At 42.3% G+C, this 21,182-nt stretch overlaps 1 protein-coding gene across 2 annotated transcripts in view; it reads left to right on the top strand.

The window, feature by feature from the left end:
* cand1 (cullin-associated and neddylation-dissociated 1) overlaps positions 1 to 21,182 on the top strand; it is a 39,879-nt gene that overhangs the window by 9,887 nt on the left and 8,810 nt on the right. Inside the window, exons 3-9 of one of the 2 annotated variants that reach the window (XM_073059569.1) lie at positions 3,223 to 3,377; positions 7,754 to 7,877; positions 11,824 to 12,080; positions 12,162 to 12,267; positions 12,527 to 12,654; positions 18,995 to 19,287; positions 20,044 to 20,185. In XM_073059569.1, coding sequence (XP_072915670.1) covers positions 3,223 to 3,377; positions 7,754 to 7,877; positions 11,824 to 12,080; positions 12,162 to 12,267; positions 12,527 to 12,654; positions 18,995 to 19,287; positions 20,044 to 20,185 — 1,205 coding nt within the window. Of the gene's footprint in view, positions 1 to 3,222; positions 3,378 to 7,753; positions 7,878 to 11,823; positions 12,081 to 12,161; positions 12,268 to 12,526; positions 12,676 to 18,994; positions 19,288 to 20,043; positions 20,186 to 21,182 lie in introns of both variants that reach the window. The other variant, XM_073059568.1, reaches the window with a different exon arrangement.

Genomic DNA, 21,182 nt, shown 5'->3' with positions numbered 1-21,182 from the left:
TTTTCTGCCTCGTCCCACTGACCTGCACCTGGACCATATCCCTCCATACCCCTCTCATCCATGTACCTGTCCAAGTTTTTCTTAAATATTAAAAGTGAGCCTGCATTTACCACTTCATCTGGCAGCTCATTCCACACTCCCACCACTCTCTGTGTGAAGAAGCCCTCCCCCCCCCCCCATGTTCCTTTTAAACTTTTCCCCCTTCACCCTTAACCCATGCCTCTGGTTTTTTTCTCCCCTAGCCTCAGTGGGAAAAACCTGCTTGCATACACTCTATCTATACCCATCATAATTTTATATACCTCTATCAAATCTCCCCTCATTCTTCTACGCTCCAGGGAATAAGGTCCTAACCTATTCAACCTTTCTCTGTAACTCATTTTCTCAAGTCCCGTCAACACCCTTGTAAACCTTCTTTCAACTCTTTACCACTCTTTAAACTCTTTCAACCTTATTAATACCTTCCTATAATTAGGTGACCAAAACTGCTCACAATACTCCAAATTCGGCCTCAGCAATGTCTTATATAACTACGTGCAGTTTTTATTGGATCCATTTTATTATTAACAGAGTATTTGTACCAAGCCATTAAAAAGGCCTAACTTTATAGTAATTGTATAGAAACAGAAACTAGATATCTTAATACCAATTTAAGGCCATTGGGAAAATAACCAGAGTTTGGCATGAAGATTTTAGTGCACAGCATATTACTATTTTCAAATTATTACCCTTAAAGCTTATTGGAAGCAGCCTTCAAAACTCCAGGAAAAAAAAAGATCAAATTTGTCCAACCTCTTTAAAGCTAATACCCTCTAATCCTGGCAATCTCTTCTGAACCCTTTCCAAGGCTTCCTTTCTGCAATGGTCACCTCCTCAAAAATAATCAACTTTGTAAGATATGACTTGTCCCAGGAAACTGTGTTGATTGACCCCAATTAACCATGTTCTTCCAAATATGAGTAAGTCATCCCTTAAAATACTTGCTTCCCTATCATTGATGTCAGGCTCTTTGGTCTTTTAGTTTCCTGGACTGAACTAGAACTGCACATACTACTCTATAACTCTTATACGCTGTGCTCCTAGTGATGAAGGCAAGCATAGCATACACAACTTTTACCACTCCGTCTGCTTGCGTTGTAACTTTCAGGCAGGTATGGATTTGGATTTGCTGTCAATGGTGCTGCTGTTAATTATTCCTTTTAAATATATTTTGGCGATTATTTATTTGATTGCCCTAAGTGCAACATCTTGCACTTAACCAGATTAAACTCCCGTCTGACATTTTCCCACCCATAACTGTATCCAGTTGCTTCCTTTGACTATCTTCTTCACTGTCTGCAACTCGACCATTTTTTGTGTTTGTGTGCAAATTTACCAACTCATCTAGGTTTTTATCCATTCCACTTATTTACATCATAAGTAGTAAATGTCCCAGCACTGATCCTGTAGTAAACCGCTGGTAACAGACCTCCAGTCAGGATAACACCTTCATCATACTAAAATCTATGTATACAACAATCACTTCCCTCCCTTATCATTCAATTTGGTCATCTCCTCAAAAAATACAAAGCCATGCTAACTGACCCCAATTAGTCCATATTCTTCCAAATATGAGTAAATCGTATCCCTAAAATTTTTTTCTAAACCCTTCCCTATCATTGAAGTCAGGCTCTTTGGCCTTTAATTTCCTGAAATATCCCTATTTTCTTTGAGCAAAGAAACATCATGGGCTACTTTCCAGACCTCTGGGACCTTGCCTCTGGCTAGAGAGGATGCAATCCATGGAGTCTGAAATCCCAGGGTTCTGCATTTGACAGTGCACTTGGAAGTCTACTTTCAGTTCAGAACCGTAGTCAAGCAGATATACACTGTCCATTGCTACAGCAGTGATTCCCCCAGTGGCCACCCATTTCGGTTCCATTTGCCATTCCCACACTGACATGCCTGCCCACAAATTCCTTGACCTACCAGTGAGGTAAGTTGGAGGAGCAGCACCTTGTATTCCATCTTTATTCAGCCTGACAGCATGCAAATTGATTTCTCTAAGTTAAGGTAAGCACTCTCCTGTTTTCCCCCAGCCATGCCCCTCATCCCATTTATTCCCCCTTATTCTGGTGGCCCTTTTACCCTGCCCTACATCCATGACCGGCCCATCACCTCCCACTGATCCCCCACTTCTTTCTCTTTATTCCTTCTTCAGCACTTTACCTCTTTCACCTACTACCTTCTCACATTCCCTTTCTCACCCATGTGCCTTCAACCCTTCTCCTCCCCCCCCCCCCCCCCCCCCCGCACATTTTACTCTGGTTTTTTCCTCCTTCGTCTCCAGCCCAGATGAATGGTCTCTGCCTGGAACTTCCAATTTTCATTTCCCTCCACAGGTGCTGCTTGATCTGCTAAGTTCCCCAGAGTTTTGTATTGTTGCTCAGAACCACAGAACTTGTGGAATCAGTCCCAAATATTTAGTTCAGTGTGTTTTCAGGCTCTTAGTGTGTGCAAGTACATTTCACTTACCTTTTGACAATCTGTATATTTAAATCATGTTATATAACACATATGGTTGTTTTATGCATTAAATCATAATGCATTCTTTGTGACAGCTTGCTCCAAATCACTAATCTTAACTCTTGCATAAATTTTGGGAATAAAGGAATTTATTATTTAATGATTTACTACTGGCTGTGTTTTGACAAGACTTTTATAGTCATTGAAACAAGTGTAATTTTTACTTTACAAATCATTTAATTTAGTATTAGCCATAGTAATCACATTGTTCTCACAAGAAAAAACAATTGTTGTTTAAAAATTAGTTGTGGAAAGAACAGAACAAAAAAAAAAGTGCTAGGAATATGCATCCGGGCTTGCAGCATCTGAAAAGAGAAAATGTTAATATTTTAAATTATAGAGCCTTTGTCAAAAGGAGGAAGCAAGTTACTATTTAGTTGCAAAACAATTTAAAACTAACTTAATTTATCCCTTTCCAGTTTTGAGGAAGGATCTTTAAATTTGTTGAGCATTTCCAGCATTTTTATATCATATTTACAGCATCTGCAGCTTTTAAAATTTTGATTTATTTTGATGAGTTTATTTTAGAAGAGAAAATTTTGCATTTAATATTAAATCTGAAGTGTATATGTACATTATTTGTGTATCAAAACATGCTTTTGAGTATGTTCCAATCAATTTTTCTATTTATTTTCTAATTAAATATTTGTCCCTTAGTCTTGGCCCATTGGTCAGCAAAGTAAAGGAATATCAGGTGGAAACAATTGTGGATACATTGTGTACCAATATGCTGTCAGATAAGGAACAACTACGAGATATTTCCAGTATTGGACTGAAAACGGTGATTGGAGAGTTGCCTCCAGCCTCTAGTGGTAAGCTTGTACTCAAATGATCCAGAACCCTTCATTTGAATTTCTCATTAACAAGTTTTAAGGTTACCATCCTTCCCAGGAATGAATGATGCCTATACCTTCACTGCTGAAATCATCATCACTTTGATTATGTTAGCACTTGCATCACTGATCACCCAGATCTGTAAACCACTGAGTGAATACCATTCTTTTTTAAATTCAAAGCACAAAAGTGGGGGAAAAACTATTTTAATGTTAGTCTTGGTAATATTTAAATGTGGATATAGAAACAGTTAGTGGAGTTAGTTGTCATAATATGGTTAAAATTATAATTTGTCACTGCTAGCCGATTCAACCCTTCAGATCATAATGGATGATCAATATTAGAAAGTCATCAGTTTAGAGTTGCAGCACATTAACAAGCACTTCCGACCCAACAAGCCTGTGCCACCCAATTATACCCACGTGACCAATTAACCTACGAATCCATATGACTTTGCAATGTGGGAGGAAAATGGAGTAGGAGGAAGTCCACTTGGTTAACGGGAGAACGTTCAAACTCTTACAGACAGTGGCGGAATTGAACACACAGAGCTGGTGCTGTAACTGCTAAGCTACAGTGCCACCAAAACAATTGAAGATGTCAAAATCCCATGCTAATGGTTGGGAATGTTTTTGAGACACATGGACCCTCTTCTTTTCACAAACTGGGGAGGTTGGAAATGGGATCCTAACATACAGATGCAAGCAAAACTTTGTAAACCCTTGCAATTACTTGTTTTTCTGCAATAATTACTCATAAAGTGTGGTCTAATCTTCATCTTCAGTCACAATAATAGGAAAATGCAATCTGCTTATGCTAATAACACACAAACAGTTGATCTTTTCATGTCTGTCTTGAACACATTTTAATCATTCACAATCCAGGCTGGAAAAAATATGTGAACCCTCGTATTTAATAACTGGTAGCACCTTCTTCAGCAGCAATAACCTCCACAAAATGTTTTCTGTAGCTGTTGATCAGACTTGCATAACAGCAAGGAGGAATTTTAGACCATCCCTCCATACAAAACTGTTTCAGTTCATCAGTATTTCTAGGATACCTTGCATGAACAGCCCTCTTCAGATCATTCCATGGCATCTCAATGGGATTAAGGTCCCGGACTCTGACTTGACCATTCTAAAACAAAAATTTTCTTTTTAAACCATTCTGTTGTTAATTTATTCTTGTTTCAAATCATTGTCTTGTTGCATCATCCAACTTCTATTAAGCTTCATGATTGCTACCCTGACATTCTCCTGTAAAATGTCTTGGAATTCATTGTTCCCTCAATGATTTCAAGCTGTCCAGGCTCTGAGGCAGCAGAGCAGCTCCGAACCTTGATGCTCTTTCCATCATACTTCACTGTTGGGATGAGGTTTTAGTGTTTGTGTGCGGTGCCTTTTTTCCGCCAGATATAGTGGTGTGCATTTCTGTCAAAAAGTTCAACTTTTGTCTCACCTGGCCATAGAACATTGTTCTAGAAATGTTGTGGAGCATCCAGGAGGTCTTTTGCAAACTTGAGATGTGTAGCAATGTTTGTTTTTGGAGAGCAGTGGTTTTCTCCATGGTGTCCTTCCGTGAACATCATTCTTGTTTTTCTTGTAGTGGAAACATGAACAGAGACTTTAGCAAGTTCTATAGATTTCTGCAGGTCTTGTGTTATCCTTGGTTACTTCTTCACTTGCTTCAGCACATTGTGCTCTTGGTCTAATCTTTGCAGGACTCCCACTCCACGGGAGAGTAGAAACAGTGCTGAATTTCCTCCATTTATAGACAATTTCTGTTTCTGTGGACTGACGAACACTGAAATACTGCTGTAGCCTTCCCCAGCTTCCTGTATCTCTACAATTCTTCTAAGGTCCTCTGAAAGTTGTTTTGATTGAGGCATAATGCACATAAACAGATCTTTCTTAAGAAGAGCGGGCTCTGTCAGTAACTTGACTTTCTTTCTTTACAGGGCAGGGCACCTCTGCAACCCACACCTCCAATCTTATCTCATTGAATCCAAATAGCTTTTGTAGAAGGCATTACCCCAGAGGTTCACATACTTTTTTGAACCTAGACTGATTATTTAAATGATGTACTCAGTATCGATGAGGCGTACAATTGTTTGTTGTCTTAGTTTTGACAGATTGTATTTGTCTGTTATTGTGACTTAGATGAAGATCAGACAATATTTTATGAGTAATTAATGCAGAAAGCCAGGTAATTGCAAACTTTTTCTTGCAACAATGAAATATGGCTGGGCTTTAGAAGAGTGAAATGAGTAAACACTTTGATGAGCAAAGCTTGGAAAACATTTGCAGCTGTTCATCAAATGATAATGGATACTAAGTTAGTGTTATTTTGAGTGATGGATTTTTATTAACTTAAGCTTTTAAGGGATATTAGGCAAAGCTACGTAAGTAACAGATCAGTTATTTCGTCATTGAAAGATTTGACTGTCTTGGCAAGTAGCCCACCTCTGATCTTGAGCTCTTGTGTGCTGGAAGTTCAATTGTTTGCTTCATGTTTTTCTGGGAGAATGCTTTTAGGTTCCTGGAACCTTGTATTGATGAATTACTGACAGTAGAAATGCTACTGAGTAAATTCTCCCTATTTATCTGGCCTGGCTGGTTTTAACACCTCCTTTGATCTAGGGGAAATTTATACATCTAAGCAATACATCTTTATCTGATTGATCTCATAATAATTCTCATAAACTTATTGTCAGAAGAGCATAAATAATTTTTTTAAAGATATGAGCTTTATTATTCCATTCTTTTAAGCTATTCTGTCATTATCTTGTGTTGCATCTAATTTGTATACTATCCTAATAGTTGATCCACCATTCACAGCCTTTAAAAGGGAACCAAGTTCCCTTTGCACTTCTGTTTGAATGAAAGCATGATTCCTAATCTACTTCAAAAGATCCCCAGTACAAATTTAAACACTTTGCTCCATTATTTTGAATCAACCCTTCAATTTGATTGTTAAATTTTACTTAAGCGAAAGTACTGATGAATATGAGGGAAGATAAATGTGTTCCTGCAACAGACCTCATAATATTGACAATTATTACATGAATAATGCAGATAAATAGTTTAGAAGTGGGTCAGTTGTTAGTGAGAGGTGTTATTGGAAAGTTAAGTCCAGTGATAAATAATTCTATGTCATGCACCATAACATACAAACTCATTGCATTCAGCAGTTTAGTTCCTGCTATCAGTAAGGAGTTTGTATGTTCTCTCTGTCACCGCATGCTTCAAGTGCTCCAGTTTCCTCCTATGTTCCAAAGACATACAGATTAGTAAGTTGTGGGCAACTTATGTTGACGCTGGAAGCGTGGCAACACTTAAGACATTCTCGGATTATGTTGGTCGTTGCTGCAAATGACACATTTCACTATGTTTCAATATACATGTGACAAAGTTACTCTTATTGTAAGAAATTATCTTAAGTAGTCCTAAACATTTCAAACGAGGTCCATTTTTTCAACACCCTTTTTTATTCTTTATGCATTTTGCTCTTTGCTTTTTCTAATCATGCTTTTACTTATTTACTGAGGTACAGTGCGGAATAAGCCCTTCTGTCCCTTCAAGCACCCAGCAATCCCCCAATTTAATCCTAGCCGATTCACAGGACAATTTACAATGACCAATTAACCTACCAACTGGTACATCTTTGGACTGCGAGAAGAAGCCATAGCATCAGGAGGAAACCCGCGAGGTCATGGAGCGAATGTGCAAACTCCTTTCAGGCAGCAGCAGGAATTGAACCCGGCTCGCTGGTACTGTAAAATGTTGTGCTATGCTGCCCTATTATTTTTATTTAAAGAATTTCACATTTGACCAAAGAACTTCGTTATCTGCTTATGCCTTTGACGTAGTAACCACAGTCGGCCCTCCTTAACAGCGAAGGATTGGTTCCCATCGTAGCTCTTCTGGGAACGCTGATGCCGCCTTGGCATCAGCCGATCCCAATTCTCCCATGATCTTTTAAGTTCTTGAGGCTGTAGCGCTTTACATAGCTACCCAGCCATCCCTTACTAGCTTTAAACTCCTTCCTCTCATTCACCACACAAGTAGCGAACGAACGAGATGCGAGGTGAACAATGCTCAACTTCTGGGTTTTCCTGATCCATGGTTGGTTGAATCCGCGCATGCGGAACCCGCGGATAAGGAGGGCAGACTGTAATGTTAGGTTTGTTGCTGGCTGAAAATCAGATTTCAAATGTGATTTTAGAAAATGTATTCTAAGTGGTGGTATCATATGACTGACACAAATTCCTATGTTACATAGAACACAGGCAACACTAAAGTTCATTCACATTATTTATGTGGGAGCTGTTTGGGAATATGTATTTATTTTCCAGGATCTGCTTTGGCAGCTAATGTTTGTAAAAAGATCACAGGACGTCTCACTAATGCTATTGCCAAACAGGAAGATGTCTCTGTTCAGTTGGAAGCTCTGGATATCATGGCAGATATGCTAAGCAGGTAATTTTGTCTTTGAATGTCAGTTGAAAATCCATACTTTGTAAAGCTCTGTAATAGTAATAAAGAAATAAACTTTAGTCATTTCTTTTGATAACACCACTTGTGTTCAAAAACTGCTCAAGGGAGTCATTTTTAAGAATGTGCAGTTACTTGAGGGTAGAAAATAAAATGGATTTTGCTTTGGAAATTTACTGTAACAATACTCTCTAAGGGAACCTGCTGTAAAGGCTAATGATTAATAGGTACTGCAAGAGGGTAGCCATTTTGAAGTATAGATTAGCAAATTTAAATAGCATAGATAATTCTGAACTTGGGTTTCTTCCTAGAATCATCATCCACAATTAACTGGCTTGACACAAAGCGCCAGAACTGCTGCCCTTCCACACTTGCATGTTGGGTTATGAGATGAGGGAGACCTCAGCAGTGAGTACGTATTGGGCAGTGTAATTGTGAAGCACTCTTCCTGCAACACCATTGCAGCATTTCATCCAAGGCAAAACAGATGATAGATATTCCTCTCATATCAAAGCCTGTGAAATGTGTTTGTGATTTTTTTAAAATACCTGGCACTTCAAAGACACTTTGAACAGAGAAGAGTACAGCACAGGAACAGGCCCTTCAACCCACAGTGTTGTACTAAACCAATCAGTAATCAAAGGGCTAACTAAACTAACCTCTTGTGCCTAAACTATATCCATATGCTTACATTTTCCCCACAGTAATGTGTCTGTCTTCAACGTCTGTAATGTTTCTATCTATCACCACCACCCCAGACTGCACATTCTGGCACCCACCCCTCACATCTCCTTTGAAATTACCCACTCTCAACTTCAATGCATGCCTTCTTGTATTAGACATTACAACCTTTGAAAAAATAAAGATATATTGCCTGTTTAATCCATCTACATTATGCTTCTCATAATCTCATAAACCTCTATCAGATCTCCCCTCAGCCACTCAAGAGAAAACAACCTAAGTTTATTCAGCCTCTCATGTAGCACATGCTTTCTAATCTGGGCAGCATCCTGATAAACCTCTTCTTCACCCTGACCAAAGCAGTGACATCTTTCCAGTAATGGGGTGATCAGAACTGTACGCAAAACTCCAGATGTGGCCTGATTTAAGTTTTATAAAGCTGCAACCTGGCTTCTGAAATCAGTGTCTCAACTAATAAAAGTAAACATGCCATGTGTCTTCTCAACCGCCCTATCAACCTGTGTAGCCACTTCTAGGGAGCTATGAACTTGTACCCCAAGATCTCTCTGCTCAACAAAACTTAAGGATCTTGCCCGTAACAGTGCACTGTATCTTTGCATTTGTCCTACGAAGGTGCAACACTTCACATTGGGCTAGATTAAACTCCACCTGCCATTTCTCTGTCCGTATTTGAAACCGATCTATATCCTGGTGATTTTTTCCCCAGTCTTCTACGCTATCCATTACACCAATTTTAGTATCATCTGTAAACTTAATATCTACATTTTCATCCAGGTCATTTATATACATGACAAACTGGCAAAGGTGCCAGTACAGATCCCTGCAGAACACTACTAATCACAGACTTCCAGCTAGAATAACTCTCTTTGACCACTATCATCATCTGTGTCTTCTATGGGCAAGCCAGTTTTGAATCCAAATGGCCAATTCATCATCGATCCTATGCATCTTATTCTTCTAGATAAGTCTTCCATGAGGGACCTTGTCAAATGGCTTATTAAAATCCATGTAAACAACATACACAACTCTACCTTCATCAATGAACCTCATCGCTGTGTCAAAAAACTCAATTGTTAGTAAGACATGACTTGCCCCGCACAAGCTCTCACTAAGCCATGTTTTTCCAAATGCTCATAAATCCTATCCCTAAGAATTCTCTCCAGTAATCTCCCTACCACTGGCATGGGACTCACTGGCCTATAGCTTCCAGGATTATTCGTAGTTCTCTTCTTGAATAATGGAACAACATTAGCTACTCACCAGTCCTCTGGGACCTTGCAAGTGGCTGAAGAGGTCACGAAGATATTGGTCAAGGCTCTAGCAGTCTCCTCTTCTTTGATAACTTGGAATCTGTACCATCAGACCCTGGGGACTTAGCCACCTTAGTTCTCTTTGAGAGATCTAACACTATGTCCTCCTTTAACTCAAAGTGCCTTAATGTATCAATGCACTCAACACTGAACTCCCTATCTGCCATGTCATCCTCCTCAGTAAATACTGATGTAGAGTAGTCATTAAAGACCTCACCCACATCCCCTGCATCCAAGCAAATGTTCTCCCTTTATCTGTGAGTGATCCTACTCTCTCTCTAGTTATCTTCATGCTGTTGATGTATGTATAGAATGCCTTGGAATTCTCTTTAATTCCACTTGCCAAGGATTTTTCATGTCCCCTCCTGATCTCCTAATTCCCTCTTGCATTCTTTTCTGCTGTTTATATAATCCTCGTGGGTTCGGTTTGATTCTGTTCCTAAGCTTTACATACTTTCCCTTTGTCTTGATTAAATTTCCTCACCTCTGGACATCTCAGGTTCTCACCTTGCCACCCTTGTCCTTCCTATTCAGTAGCTAAAAAATATCGTTTCATCATTATCCAAGCTGGTGTTTCCTATTGACCTAAATGGTCTCTGATTCTGCTGTCATGTTGGACAGATTCTTCTGTAACACTTTCGACTCTTGCAAATTTGTACTATACTATTGAATACCATGTGGACGGTTAGCCGGGTAATATCTGTTTCTCTGTAACTCACAAATTTGAAACTGGGTCAGCTGAAGAATGAGACTAAGTACAGCTGAATGCTGGCAATTCTTTCTGGAATCACTGGCCGTAACCAGCCCATTGAGTCGGTATTACAACTAAGCTCAAAGACCAGATACAGCAGAAGGGAGCAATGTGATTTAATTTAAAAATTGACACCAGAGTAGCTAAAATCCAGCTGATGTAGGGAGTATGTTTCTGCCTTTCACCATCATTTTTAATTAAACAGAAAGGTTGGTACAATTTTGTCTACAAATTTTATACTTGTCATGTACTGTAGGATCAACGTATAATCCTTAACAGCAACAGAAAATACTAGAAACAAGCAAATATCAGGCAACATCTGTGAAGGAGTAACAGTTTTCATGTTTTCTGAAGAAAACAGTTCGTCTGAACTGGGTTCCAGTTTGGTCATTGATCTGAAACATTACCTGTTTCAGCTTCCATTGATGTTTACCATGTTTTCTGTTTTTTTTTGTTTCAGAATTCCAACTCTAGTTTTTTTTTAAATCTTCAAATATCCTTTAACTTCAGCATAGAGGTTTAAACCTTGCTTTGTTAGATCATTCCAAAAAATGCTTGAACTATTGTCAGGCCATGTATGATAAGGTACAATAAAAACTTAAAATCTCAGTACACTGAATAGAAAAAGTTAATATGTAGTAAATTAAAATGCCCTTCATGAAATTTTTTATAGACTGATAAATGTGAAATCTTAAGTGTAAGTATAGTGGAACTTTTTTTACTTCAAGTAAACTGAACTGAAAGATACTCCAGCTCAAAAATATCCAATCATTTTCCAACTGTTTTCCAACAGTATTAAAAATAAAAGAACAGAAGTGGCAACTATTGAATAACATGTAGTCAATGTACTGTTTATTAATCAGTTGAATTTGTCTAATTTAATTGGTCCCATATTTTCTCTATTGTACAGAATAGAAACCCTGACTTGATTTGAAGCCTACTTGTCTTGTAGTTCCATTATGAAAATGGATGAGAAATATCAAAATTTATTTTTAAATCAAACATGACTATGAAAATCATGAAAATGTAAATGTGTTTTGTTTCTTGCACTTTGTAATGTTACTTGGGATGTCTGGCGCATTCCTGAATTGAAAGAGCACTTTAGATGGGTTGACGAAAAGTAACTATTTTTGGTTGAACTGTAACTGGAATCTTCTGTCTTTTCTAGGCAAGGAGGTCTGCTGGTTAATTTCCATCCATCAATTTTGAACTGCCTTCTTCCCCAGCTTACCAGTCCTCGGCTTGCTGTGCGGAAGAGAACTATTATAGCCCTTGGTCACCTCGTTATGAGCTGTGGAAACTTGGTCTTTGTTGACCTGATTGAGCATTTGTTGACAGAACTTGCTAAAAACGAATCTATGTCTACAACCAGGACCTATATTCAGTGCATTGCTGCTATTAGCAGACAGGCAGGACACCGAATAGGTAACACAAATATGCAAAATTTATAGTAGTTAGTGAAAGTCATTATTTGCAAGAATGTTTGAAACTTTGTGTTCTCTTTAGGAGAATATTTGGAAAAAATCATTCCATTAGTTGTGAAATTCTGCAGTGTTGAAGATGATGAGCTGAGAGAATACTGCATTCAAGCTTTTGAGTCATTTGTGAGAAGGTATGATGTTAATTGGTAACTTGGAATTAATAATAAAATGCTACTACCACACTGAAGAAGTAAATTGCTGCCTTGGTGTGGTGATGGTATACAACATGTTTCATTGTTGTAAGGAAAGGTTATGTTTGATTTGCTCTTCAGATAGAAAGTAAGATGCAGCTTTCTCCATAAGTGGTTTTGTGATCTAGATATTGGATAGGCTTGAAATTACTAACTTAATTTTAACATTAAACATTATTTTAATGATCATGTTTCTTAGGTGCCCAAAGGAAGTTTTTCTTCATGTCACCACCATTATTAACATATGCCTGAGGTACTTGACTTATGACCCCAATTACAATTATGATGACGATGATGACGAAGATGATGCGGCAATGGAGTCCGAAGGTGGAGATGATGATGATCAAGGTTAAAGTAAAACTGATACAAATGTTCTATCTTTCCACATTAAAATCAGATGTTATATTTGGCATTAAGTAAAATGTGAGGAAATATATTGGCATGGATTAAGGGAGCTAACCAGTAGGATAAAAATGTCCAAATACTCTAAATGGTCATTTAGAGTAATTGATGTCTGAACTGGCAAACACCAGCATCAGCACTGGAGTCTCAGCTATTGATAACTATATTGATGGATTGGATGTAGAGACTTAAGTGTACTGTAGCCAACTTTGTTAATGACACAAAAATAGGTTAGCAAGTTTTGATGAGGTTAGAGAGGAATATAGAAGGGTTAAGTGAATGAGATTCAAGTTATTGCTTTGCAAAGGGATATGGGAATCCCAGTAGATCAAAAATTCAAATAATCCAAAACCCAGCTTTTTGAAAATCCCAGTAGTTCAGCATCTGACTTGATCGGTAATTTGGTGTGTGAGCCTGGGTCTAGAGTCTGCAGGTGTGCAACTGGAGTCTTGAATCTCGACTGTGGGCCACGTATGTAGCTGGTGCCCATCTCTGAAACTCCATGAGTCAGGAATGTGGGTAAGTTTCTGGCTGGATCAGGGTGTTTTGATTTCATGAGCTGAAGCTGAAAAGCTGAAATTTACAGAAGTAAATTTACCAAGTTCTATTTAGTGTCCCCTTTAAAGTCTGTGGATTCAATGGAAAATTCTTTACACATTGTGTAACTTATTTAAATAAATAAAAGTGTGTGGAGTATTAATGGGAGTCTGATACTCTGGAAAGTTTGCTGTTCCAGGCCTTCCTAATATAACATGTCTTATTGTATGCTAGTATATGTGAAACACAGAAATTTGCTAAATATCTATAGGGTGCTGATGAGAAAGCACCTGAAAGACTGCCTTTGGATGTAGTTGTGTTCTAGTAAGTGCAGGGAAATTAACTTTTCCTCAGATGGAGTTGATTTATGAAGCAAGATTGGGCCTATGTATGTAAGATGTAAGAGTTCAGAAGGATAGAGTTAGTATTTAAATACTTTTGAGGGGAATTGGCGCTGCTGGGTGTTGAATGGATATTTGTAACGGGACAGTTTCAGAATAAGAGGTGACATTTCAGATGAAGAATTTCTTCTGAAGATCATGAATCTTTTGAATTGTGAACTCCTGTGTTCTATGGAGGTAGAATCAATTTATTATTAATGGGCATTAACAGTCATTTTAAGTAACAAGGGAGTTGGTGATATGGGGAGGGAACATGAAAGTGGTATTGAGAACAAAATGGGATCAGCTGTGATCTTATTGAAGAGGCTTGCAGGAGCAACTCTACTCGGGCTTGTAGGTGTCAATATGTCTCCCTAGTCTTCAGGAATGTTCTTTTCCGTTCCTGTTCAAGTGTCAATCCTGTCTTGGTAGCTCTCTCAAAAGGTTGTGCATCCAAATCCCAATTGAGCAATTTGTGCACAAAATTTCAGGAGAGCACCGAGGGTGCAACTTCTTCTGAAGGAGATATTGAGTTGCCCTCTAGTGGATGAGAATTTGTGCATGGCTATGCTAGTATCTTGGCCAATATTTATCCCTTAAATTTACTAAAACATCAATGAATAAAGAAAGACCTGATGCTCTATTTATAAGAGCTTGGTTAGCACAAATTAATTACTCCATTGGTTGGAAGTCAAAAAACGAAACTATTGTGCTGGAAATCTGAAATAGAACAGGAAATGGTGGAAACATTTGTATCAGATGGTATCTGTGGAAAGAGAAATAGATGAAGTGTGTTTAACCTTGGGAATCAGCTATGTTTCTTTCCACAGATGCTGTCCTAATAAAAATGTTTTCAGCTTTTTCTGTTTTTATTATGGCTGTTGTATTTGGTACATCACAATTTTGTAAATTGGTTTGGGATTGCCTGGAGTTATCAAAGGCTTTCACGTTGAGGAACATGCTACTAAATTAATGTTGTAGTGCGGCTACCCACTTCCCAACGCACTCAAACCGGCTCACAAAGCGGCGCACGCCGGTATTGAGGCAGGTCCCAAAGAGGGCGTCAAGCCTGCTTCACCAGCAAGGGGAAAAGCCCGCGCATGGGACGGGACTGTGAATACACGCCCCCTACAGCATTCCCGCCCGGGGAGGGCGGGATCAGGAAGGCTTTAAAGCGAGGCCGCGAAGTTTGAGTAAACCTCTTTTGTAACTGCAGCTCACCGACTCCGTGTCGATATTGCAGTGCTGCGTGTAGCACACCGCTACAATAGGTGAATTGAAATCACAGCATTCAAAGCTTTGCTCATAAGGACTTTCGGACTCCCACGGCACAAGCGAGCTGCCGGCTCACTGCACCTGGATGGTTTGGGAGACAGGCCACCTTCGGCTTTGATGAACGAGATGCTGTCCCTGGCCAGAGGTCACAATCCCTGTTTGAGCAGGCATTCCTGGAGCAGCTGCCCGAGGACATACGTCTGCTGCTGTCCGACGCGGATTTCAGCGACCCCCGGAAGGTGGTGGCCCGGGCAGACGTGCTGTGGAAAGCAAAGAAGGAGAGTGGGACGTCCGTCGCACAGATCACCAGGCCACGCTCCCAGCTGCAAACCAGACCAGGCCCGGCTGCAGAGCCCGCTAACCCCAGAGGCAGGGGTGAGGAGACCAACGAACAATGGTGCTTCTACCACCAGCGGTGGGGCGCAGTAGCCCGCCCTGCAAGTTCCCGGGAAACGCCAGGGCCAGCCGCCGCTGATGGCTACGGCGGCTGGCCATCGGGATAGCCTCCTGTATGCCTGGGACAAGCAGTCGGGTCGACACTGGAGCCGAGATCAGCGTCTTACCTCCGAGTTACGACACCCGCAACAGGGAACCGGGTCCCACCCTGAGGGCCGCGAACAGCAGCACAGTAAGGACCTACGGCACCCGTACAGTGCGGCTACAGTTCGGCTCCAGCTGGTTCACGTGGGACTTCACACTGGCTGCCGTAGCCCAACCGCTCCTTGGAGCGGATTTTTTGCGAGCTCACAGCCTACTGGTTGACTTGCCCAGGAAGAGACTGGTCCATGCCAAGACCTTTCAAGCGTTCTCCCTGGGTGAAGCCCAGTTGCCGGCCCCACACCTAGACTCCTTCACGCTGTCCGACAACGACTTCACCAGAGTCCTGGCGGATTTCCCATCGGTTCTGGCACCGCAGTTCACGGCAGCCATGCCCAGACACGGCGTACAGCACCACATCCCGACACAAGGACCACCCCTCCACGCCCGTGCTCGAAGGCTTCCCCCGGACAAGCTCCGGCTGGTGAAGGAGGAGTTCAAGAGGATGGAGGAATTGGGGATCATACAGTGGTCCGACAGCCCATGGGCCTCCCCCCAGCACACGGTGCCCAAAGCAACGGGGCTGGAGACCATTCGGCAACTACCGCAGGCTGAACGAGGCTACAACGGACTGCTACCCTGTGCCGCACATTCAAGACTGCAGCAAACCTGCATGGCACACGGATCTTCTCCCAAGGTAGACCTCATCTGGGGATACCATCAAATCTCGATGCATCCGGACGACGTCCCCAAAATGGCACTCATCACCCCTTTCGGCCTTTTCGAGTTCCTCCGCATGCCATTCGGCCTAAAGAATGCCGCACAGACGTTTCAGCGGTTAATGGACGCGGTGGGACGCGACATGGACTTAGCTTTCATCTATTTGGACGACATAGCCAACAGCAGTCGTCAGGAGCATCTGTCCCACCTCTGTCAACTCTACGCCCGACTGAGTGAATACGGCCTGACAATCAACCCGGCCAAATGCCAGTTCGGGCTCAACACCATCGACTTCCTGGGCCACAGGATTACTAAAGACGGGGCAATCCCTCTGCCTGCCAAGGTAGACGCGGTCCACCATTTCCCCCAACCCAACACAATCAAAGGCCTTCAGGAATTCGTGGGTATGGTGAATTTCTACCACCGCTTCCTCCCTTCAGCTGCCCGAATCATGTGCCCCCTGTTCGCCCTGATGTCGGGTAAGGGCAAGGACATTACCTGGGACGAGGAGTCCGCCGCCGCTTTCATTAAAACCAAAGAAGCCTTGGCAAACGCCGCGATGCTAGTGCACCCCAGAATGGACGTCCCTACCGCCCTCACAGTGGACGCATCCAACACGGCAGTCGGTGGAGTGCTGGAACAACTCATCGAGGGTCGCTGGCAACCCCTGGCGTTTTTCAGCAAACACCTACGACCACCTGAGCTCAAATACAGTGCTTTTGACCGGGAACTGTTGGCACTATACCTGGCAATCTGGCATTTCAGGTACTTCTTAGAAGGTAGGCCCTTCACCGCGTTCACGGACCACAAACCGCTTACCTTTGTGTTCACGAAAGCATCTGATCCCTGGTCGTCCCGCCAGCAGCGACATCTGTCCTACATCTCCGAATACACGACGGATGTCCTGCATGTCGCGGGAAAGAACAACGTTGTGGCGGCTGCCCTCTTCCGCCCTAACATCCAAGCCCTGTCCCAGGGGGTAAACTATGAAGCACTGGCGGAGGCGCAGCAGGCAAACGAGGAGATCCCTAGTTACAGGACTGCAGTCTCGGGTTTGCAGCTCCAGGACCTCCCCGTAGGCCCAGGTGAGAGGACCCTACTCTGTGACGTCACCACCGGCCAACCCCGCCCCGTCGTTCCAGCAGCCTGGCGGCGGCGCATTTTCAACTCCATTCATAACTTAGCGCACCCCTCCATCAGGACAACCGTCCGGATGGTAGCCAACAGGTTCGTTTGGCACGGACTCCGCAAGCAGGTCAGTGGATGGGCCAAAACGTGCATGCACTGCCAAACAGCCAAGGTGCAGCGGCACACCAAAGCTCTGCCGCAGCAGTTCCACTCGACCCACCGGTGTTTCGACCATATTCATGTGGATATTGTGGGCCCCCTGCCAGTGTCGCGAGGAGCGCGGCACCTCCTGACTATCGTGGACTGGTTCACAAGTTGGCCAGAGGCAGTCCGGCTCACTGACACCACCTCCGAATCTTGCGTCCGGGCACTGATTGTCACCTGGGTATCTCGCTTTGGCATACCGGCCCACATTACCTCCGACAGAGGCGCCCAGTTCACCTCCGGCCTGTGGTCAGCTATGGCCAGCCTTTTGGGGACACAGCTGCACCACACAACTGCCTACCACCCACAGTTGAACGGACTAGTGGAGCGTTTCCACCGTCACCTGAAGTTGGCTCTCATGGCCCACCTCAAAGGGCCTAACTGGGTGGACGAGCTCCCCTGGGTCCTGCTCAGAATCCGCACGGCGTCCAAAGAGGATCTGCACACCTCGTCGGCCGAGTTGGTGTACGGCACACCCCTGGTCGTCCCAGGAGAGTTCATACCAGCCCCAAGGGAGCAAGAGGAAGAACCCGCAGCAGTCCTGGGCAGACTACGCGAGAGGCTCGGTAACCTGGCCCCCATACCCACTTCACAGCATGGGCCGAACCCGACCTGCGTACCCAAAGACCTGCAAAACTGTAAGTTCGTTTTTGTACGACGGGGCGGACATCGGGTACCGCTACAGCAGCCCTACGAGGGACAGTTTACGGTGATCAGAAACAACGGGTCCACATTCGTGCTGGACATTGGGGGAAAGAGGAGGTTTTCACAGTGGACTGACTCAGACCGGCCCATGTGGACTTGGCGCAGCCGGTCAAGATTCAGGCACCGCGGCGCAGAGGCAGACCTCCCAAACAGAGTCCGACCCAGACTGTGGACATTGCGGGGTGTATCGCCGGTTCTGGGGGTGGGGGTGGTGTTATGTGGTGACCCACTTCCCAGCGCACTGGAACCGGCTCACAAAGCGGCGCGCACCAGCATTGAGGCTGGTCCCAAAGAGGGCGCCAAGCCTGCTTCACCAGCAAGGGGAAAAGCCCGCGTGCAGGACGCCCCCTACAGCATTCCCGCCCGGGGAGGGCGGGATCAGGAAGGCTTTAAAGCGAGGCCGCGAAGTTTGAATAAACCTCTTTTGTAACTGCAGCTCACAGACTCCGTGTCGTTATTGCAGCGCTGCGTGTAGCACACTGCTACAGTAGCACTGTTTATTATAATGTTTATAGTAATTCTAATAAAAATAATTCTTGGGAGTTGCTTTTATGTGGACTTTTGCATATTCCTTTAATAACATAACACCTAAGTGATGAATGTTCTTCCTGTTCTTTGTGCTGTTCTGCATTATGATGTACATAAACAACCATGAAAATTCCGGTTGAATTTTTCTCTTTTCTACTGCATGATGTTTTCATTGATCTAAATATCTGTTGTGTCTGGATTCATGGTGTTATCTATTAACTTTTTCTGCATTTGTCTTCACCTCTTACTAGGAAGTGATGATGAGTACAGTGATGATGATGATATGAGCTGGAAAGTGCGTCGTGCTGCTGCCAAGTGCTTAGATGGTGTGGTCAGTACTCGTCATGAAATGCTACCAGAATTTTATAAAACTGTATCTCCAGCACTGATTGCTAGATTCAAGGAACGTGAGGAGAATGTTAAAGCAGATGTTTTCCACGCCTATCTCTCATTGCTAAAGCAGACCAGACCTGCTCAGAGCTGGCACCTTGACCCAGATGCAATGGAACAAGAAGAGACACCTTTGGTTATGCTACAGAATCAAGTAAGTTTAAAAACGGCACTTATCATAATGGGTGCTACTTAGTTGATTTGCAGCTGTTACAGATCTATATTTTGTCACATTGGAAGGTGTAGAACATCCAATGTGAGCCTTCCATTAATTGCAACTGTGTCATCAGATGGACTAAGTCTTGCTTTAAACTTTACGTACAGTAGCTATGTGCTTCATGCAAAAAGTGTTTCTCTTCATTTGAATGATGTATTGGCACTGGTATTAAGAGAAGTCCTATAGATTGTATGCCATTCTTATGAAAAGATAGTGACTTGAAAAGAATTTTCTTCTATCTAGCTGATGTAAAAAGGCTTGGGACAATTTATTTAACCTGTGTACAGTTGGCCCTCTGTGTCAGCGTTCCCAGAAGAGCTATGATGGTTGTGCCTGTACTGAACATGTACAGATTTTTTTCTTGTCATTGTTCCCTAAACAATACAGTATAACAACTATTTACATAGTATTTACATTGTATTAGGCATTATAAGTAATCTAGAGATGATTTAAAGTATACGGGAGGATGTGCGTAGGTTATATGCAAATACTACGCCATTTTATACAGGGGACTTGAGTATCCACGGGGAGTCCTGGGACCAAACCCCGCGGATACGGAGGGTCGACTGTACTTGGAAATTGAATTGGGGTGTTGAATGTTTGATTACATGATTTTTTAATTATGTTCCCTCTTTCTCATTTGTGTAGCAATAAGGAGCTTAATTCAGATCTTGGTTAACTTTTCTTTTATAGGTTCCCAATATTGTAAAAGCATTACACAAGCAGATGAAAGAGAAGAGTGTGAAAACTCGCCAGTGTTGTTTTCACATGCTGACCGAGTTGGTCAATGTGTTGCCAGGGGCTTTGACTCAGCATGTACCAGTTCTGGTTCCAGGTGAAAATGTCTTTTTGTAAAGTTACTTTCTAAGATCTTTATAAATTGTTGCAGTCTGAAAATTTACTTAAGACTTAGAATAGATTCTTTAAATATATTTGCCCTAACATTACAAATTAGAATGGAAAAGTCTTGAGTTCAAGTTGTTGGCATTGTGAGTTGACACTATTGCAAATGAATGCTGATTTCCAAATTTTAAAACTATTTTGCTCTGTTTTCTTCCTGTCTTAAATCTGCCGGATAGCTTTTGGTCATCTCTCCTAATGGGTAATGTCCCACTAGAATGATGTTAATTGGGTCAGATGTGGAGGTCTGAATGTTCTGACTACTTGTCTCTGGATGTTGGGCAGCATGGTGTCATAAGATCTTGGTGGAGATTACATAATACTTAGCCAGGGTACCTTTGGGACATTGACAGCTTTCAGCAAATCTCACCCTGGGGCAGAGCCTTGTCTATTAAAGCCCTGAAAACTTCCTAAGATTTAAAATTTATAATATCACTTAGAACAATTTTAATAGTTTTAAATATTTCATCATTATGTGCTGTGTCGCATGACATGGATGATCATGGTTTTTATAACTATGATTGTTCTTGGCAAAATTTCTTCATAAGTGGTTTGCTGTTGTCGCCTTCTGGGCAGTGTCTTTATAAGGCGGGTGACCACAGCCATTATCAATACTCTTCAGCGACTGTCTGGTGTCAGTGGTTGCATAACCAGAACTTGTGATATGCACCAGCTGCTCATACGATCATCCACCACCTGCTTCCATGACTTCATGTGACCCTGATCCGGGGGTGGGGGGGCTAAACAATTGCTACACCTTGACCAAGGCTGCCGTGCAAGCTAGTGGAGGAAAGGCACGCTTTGCACCTCATTTGGTAGAGTCGTATCCCCAGCCCGCCACTCATTAACTATTTAGTTTTAAAAAATAAAATATGTATTGCAACACAAAGGTGTAATGACGGCTTTCCCCACATTGATGAATTAAGGATGCT

The sequence above is a fragment of the Hemitrygon akajei genome, chromosome 10, assembly GCF_048418815.1.
Source record: "Hemitrygon akajei chromosome 10, sHemAka1.3, whole genome shotgun sequence".
NCBI classification, from domain to species: Eukaryota; Metazoa; Chordata; class Chondrichthyes; order Myliobatiformes; family Dasyatidae; genus Hemitrygon; species Hemitrygon akajei.
Note: the sequence above shows the minus strand (reverse complement) of the source record. Positions and strands in the feature narration are given on the sequence as shown.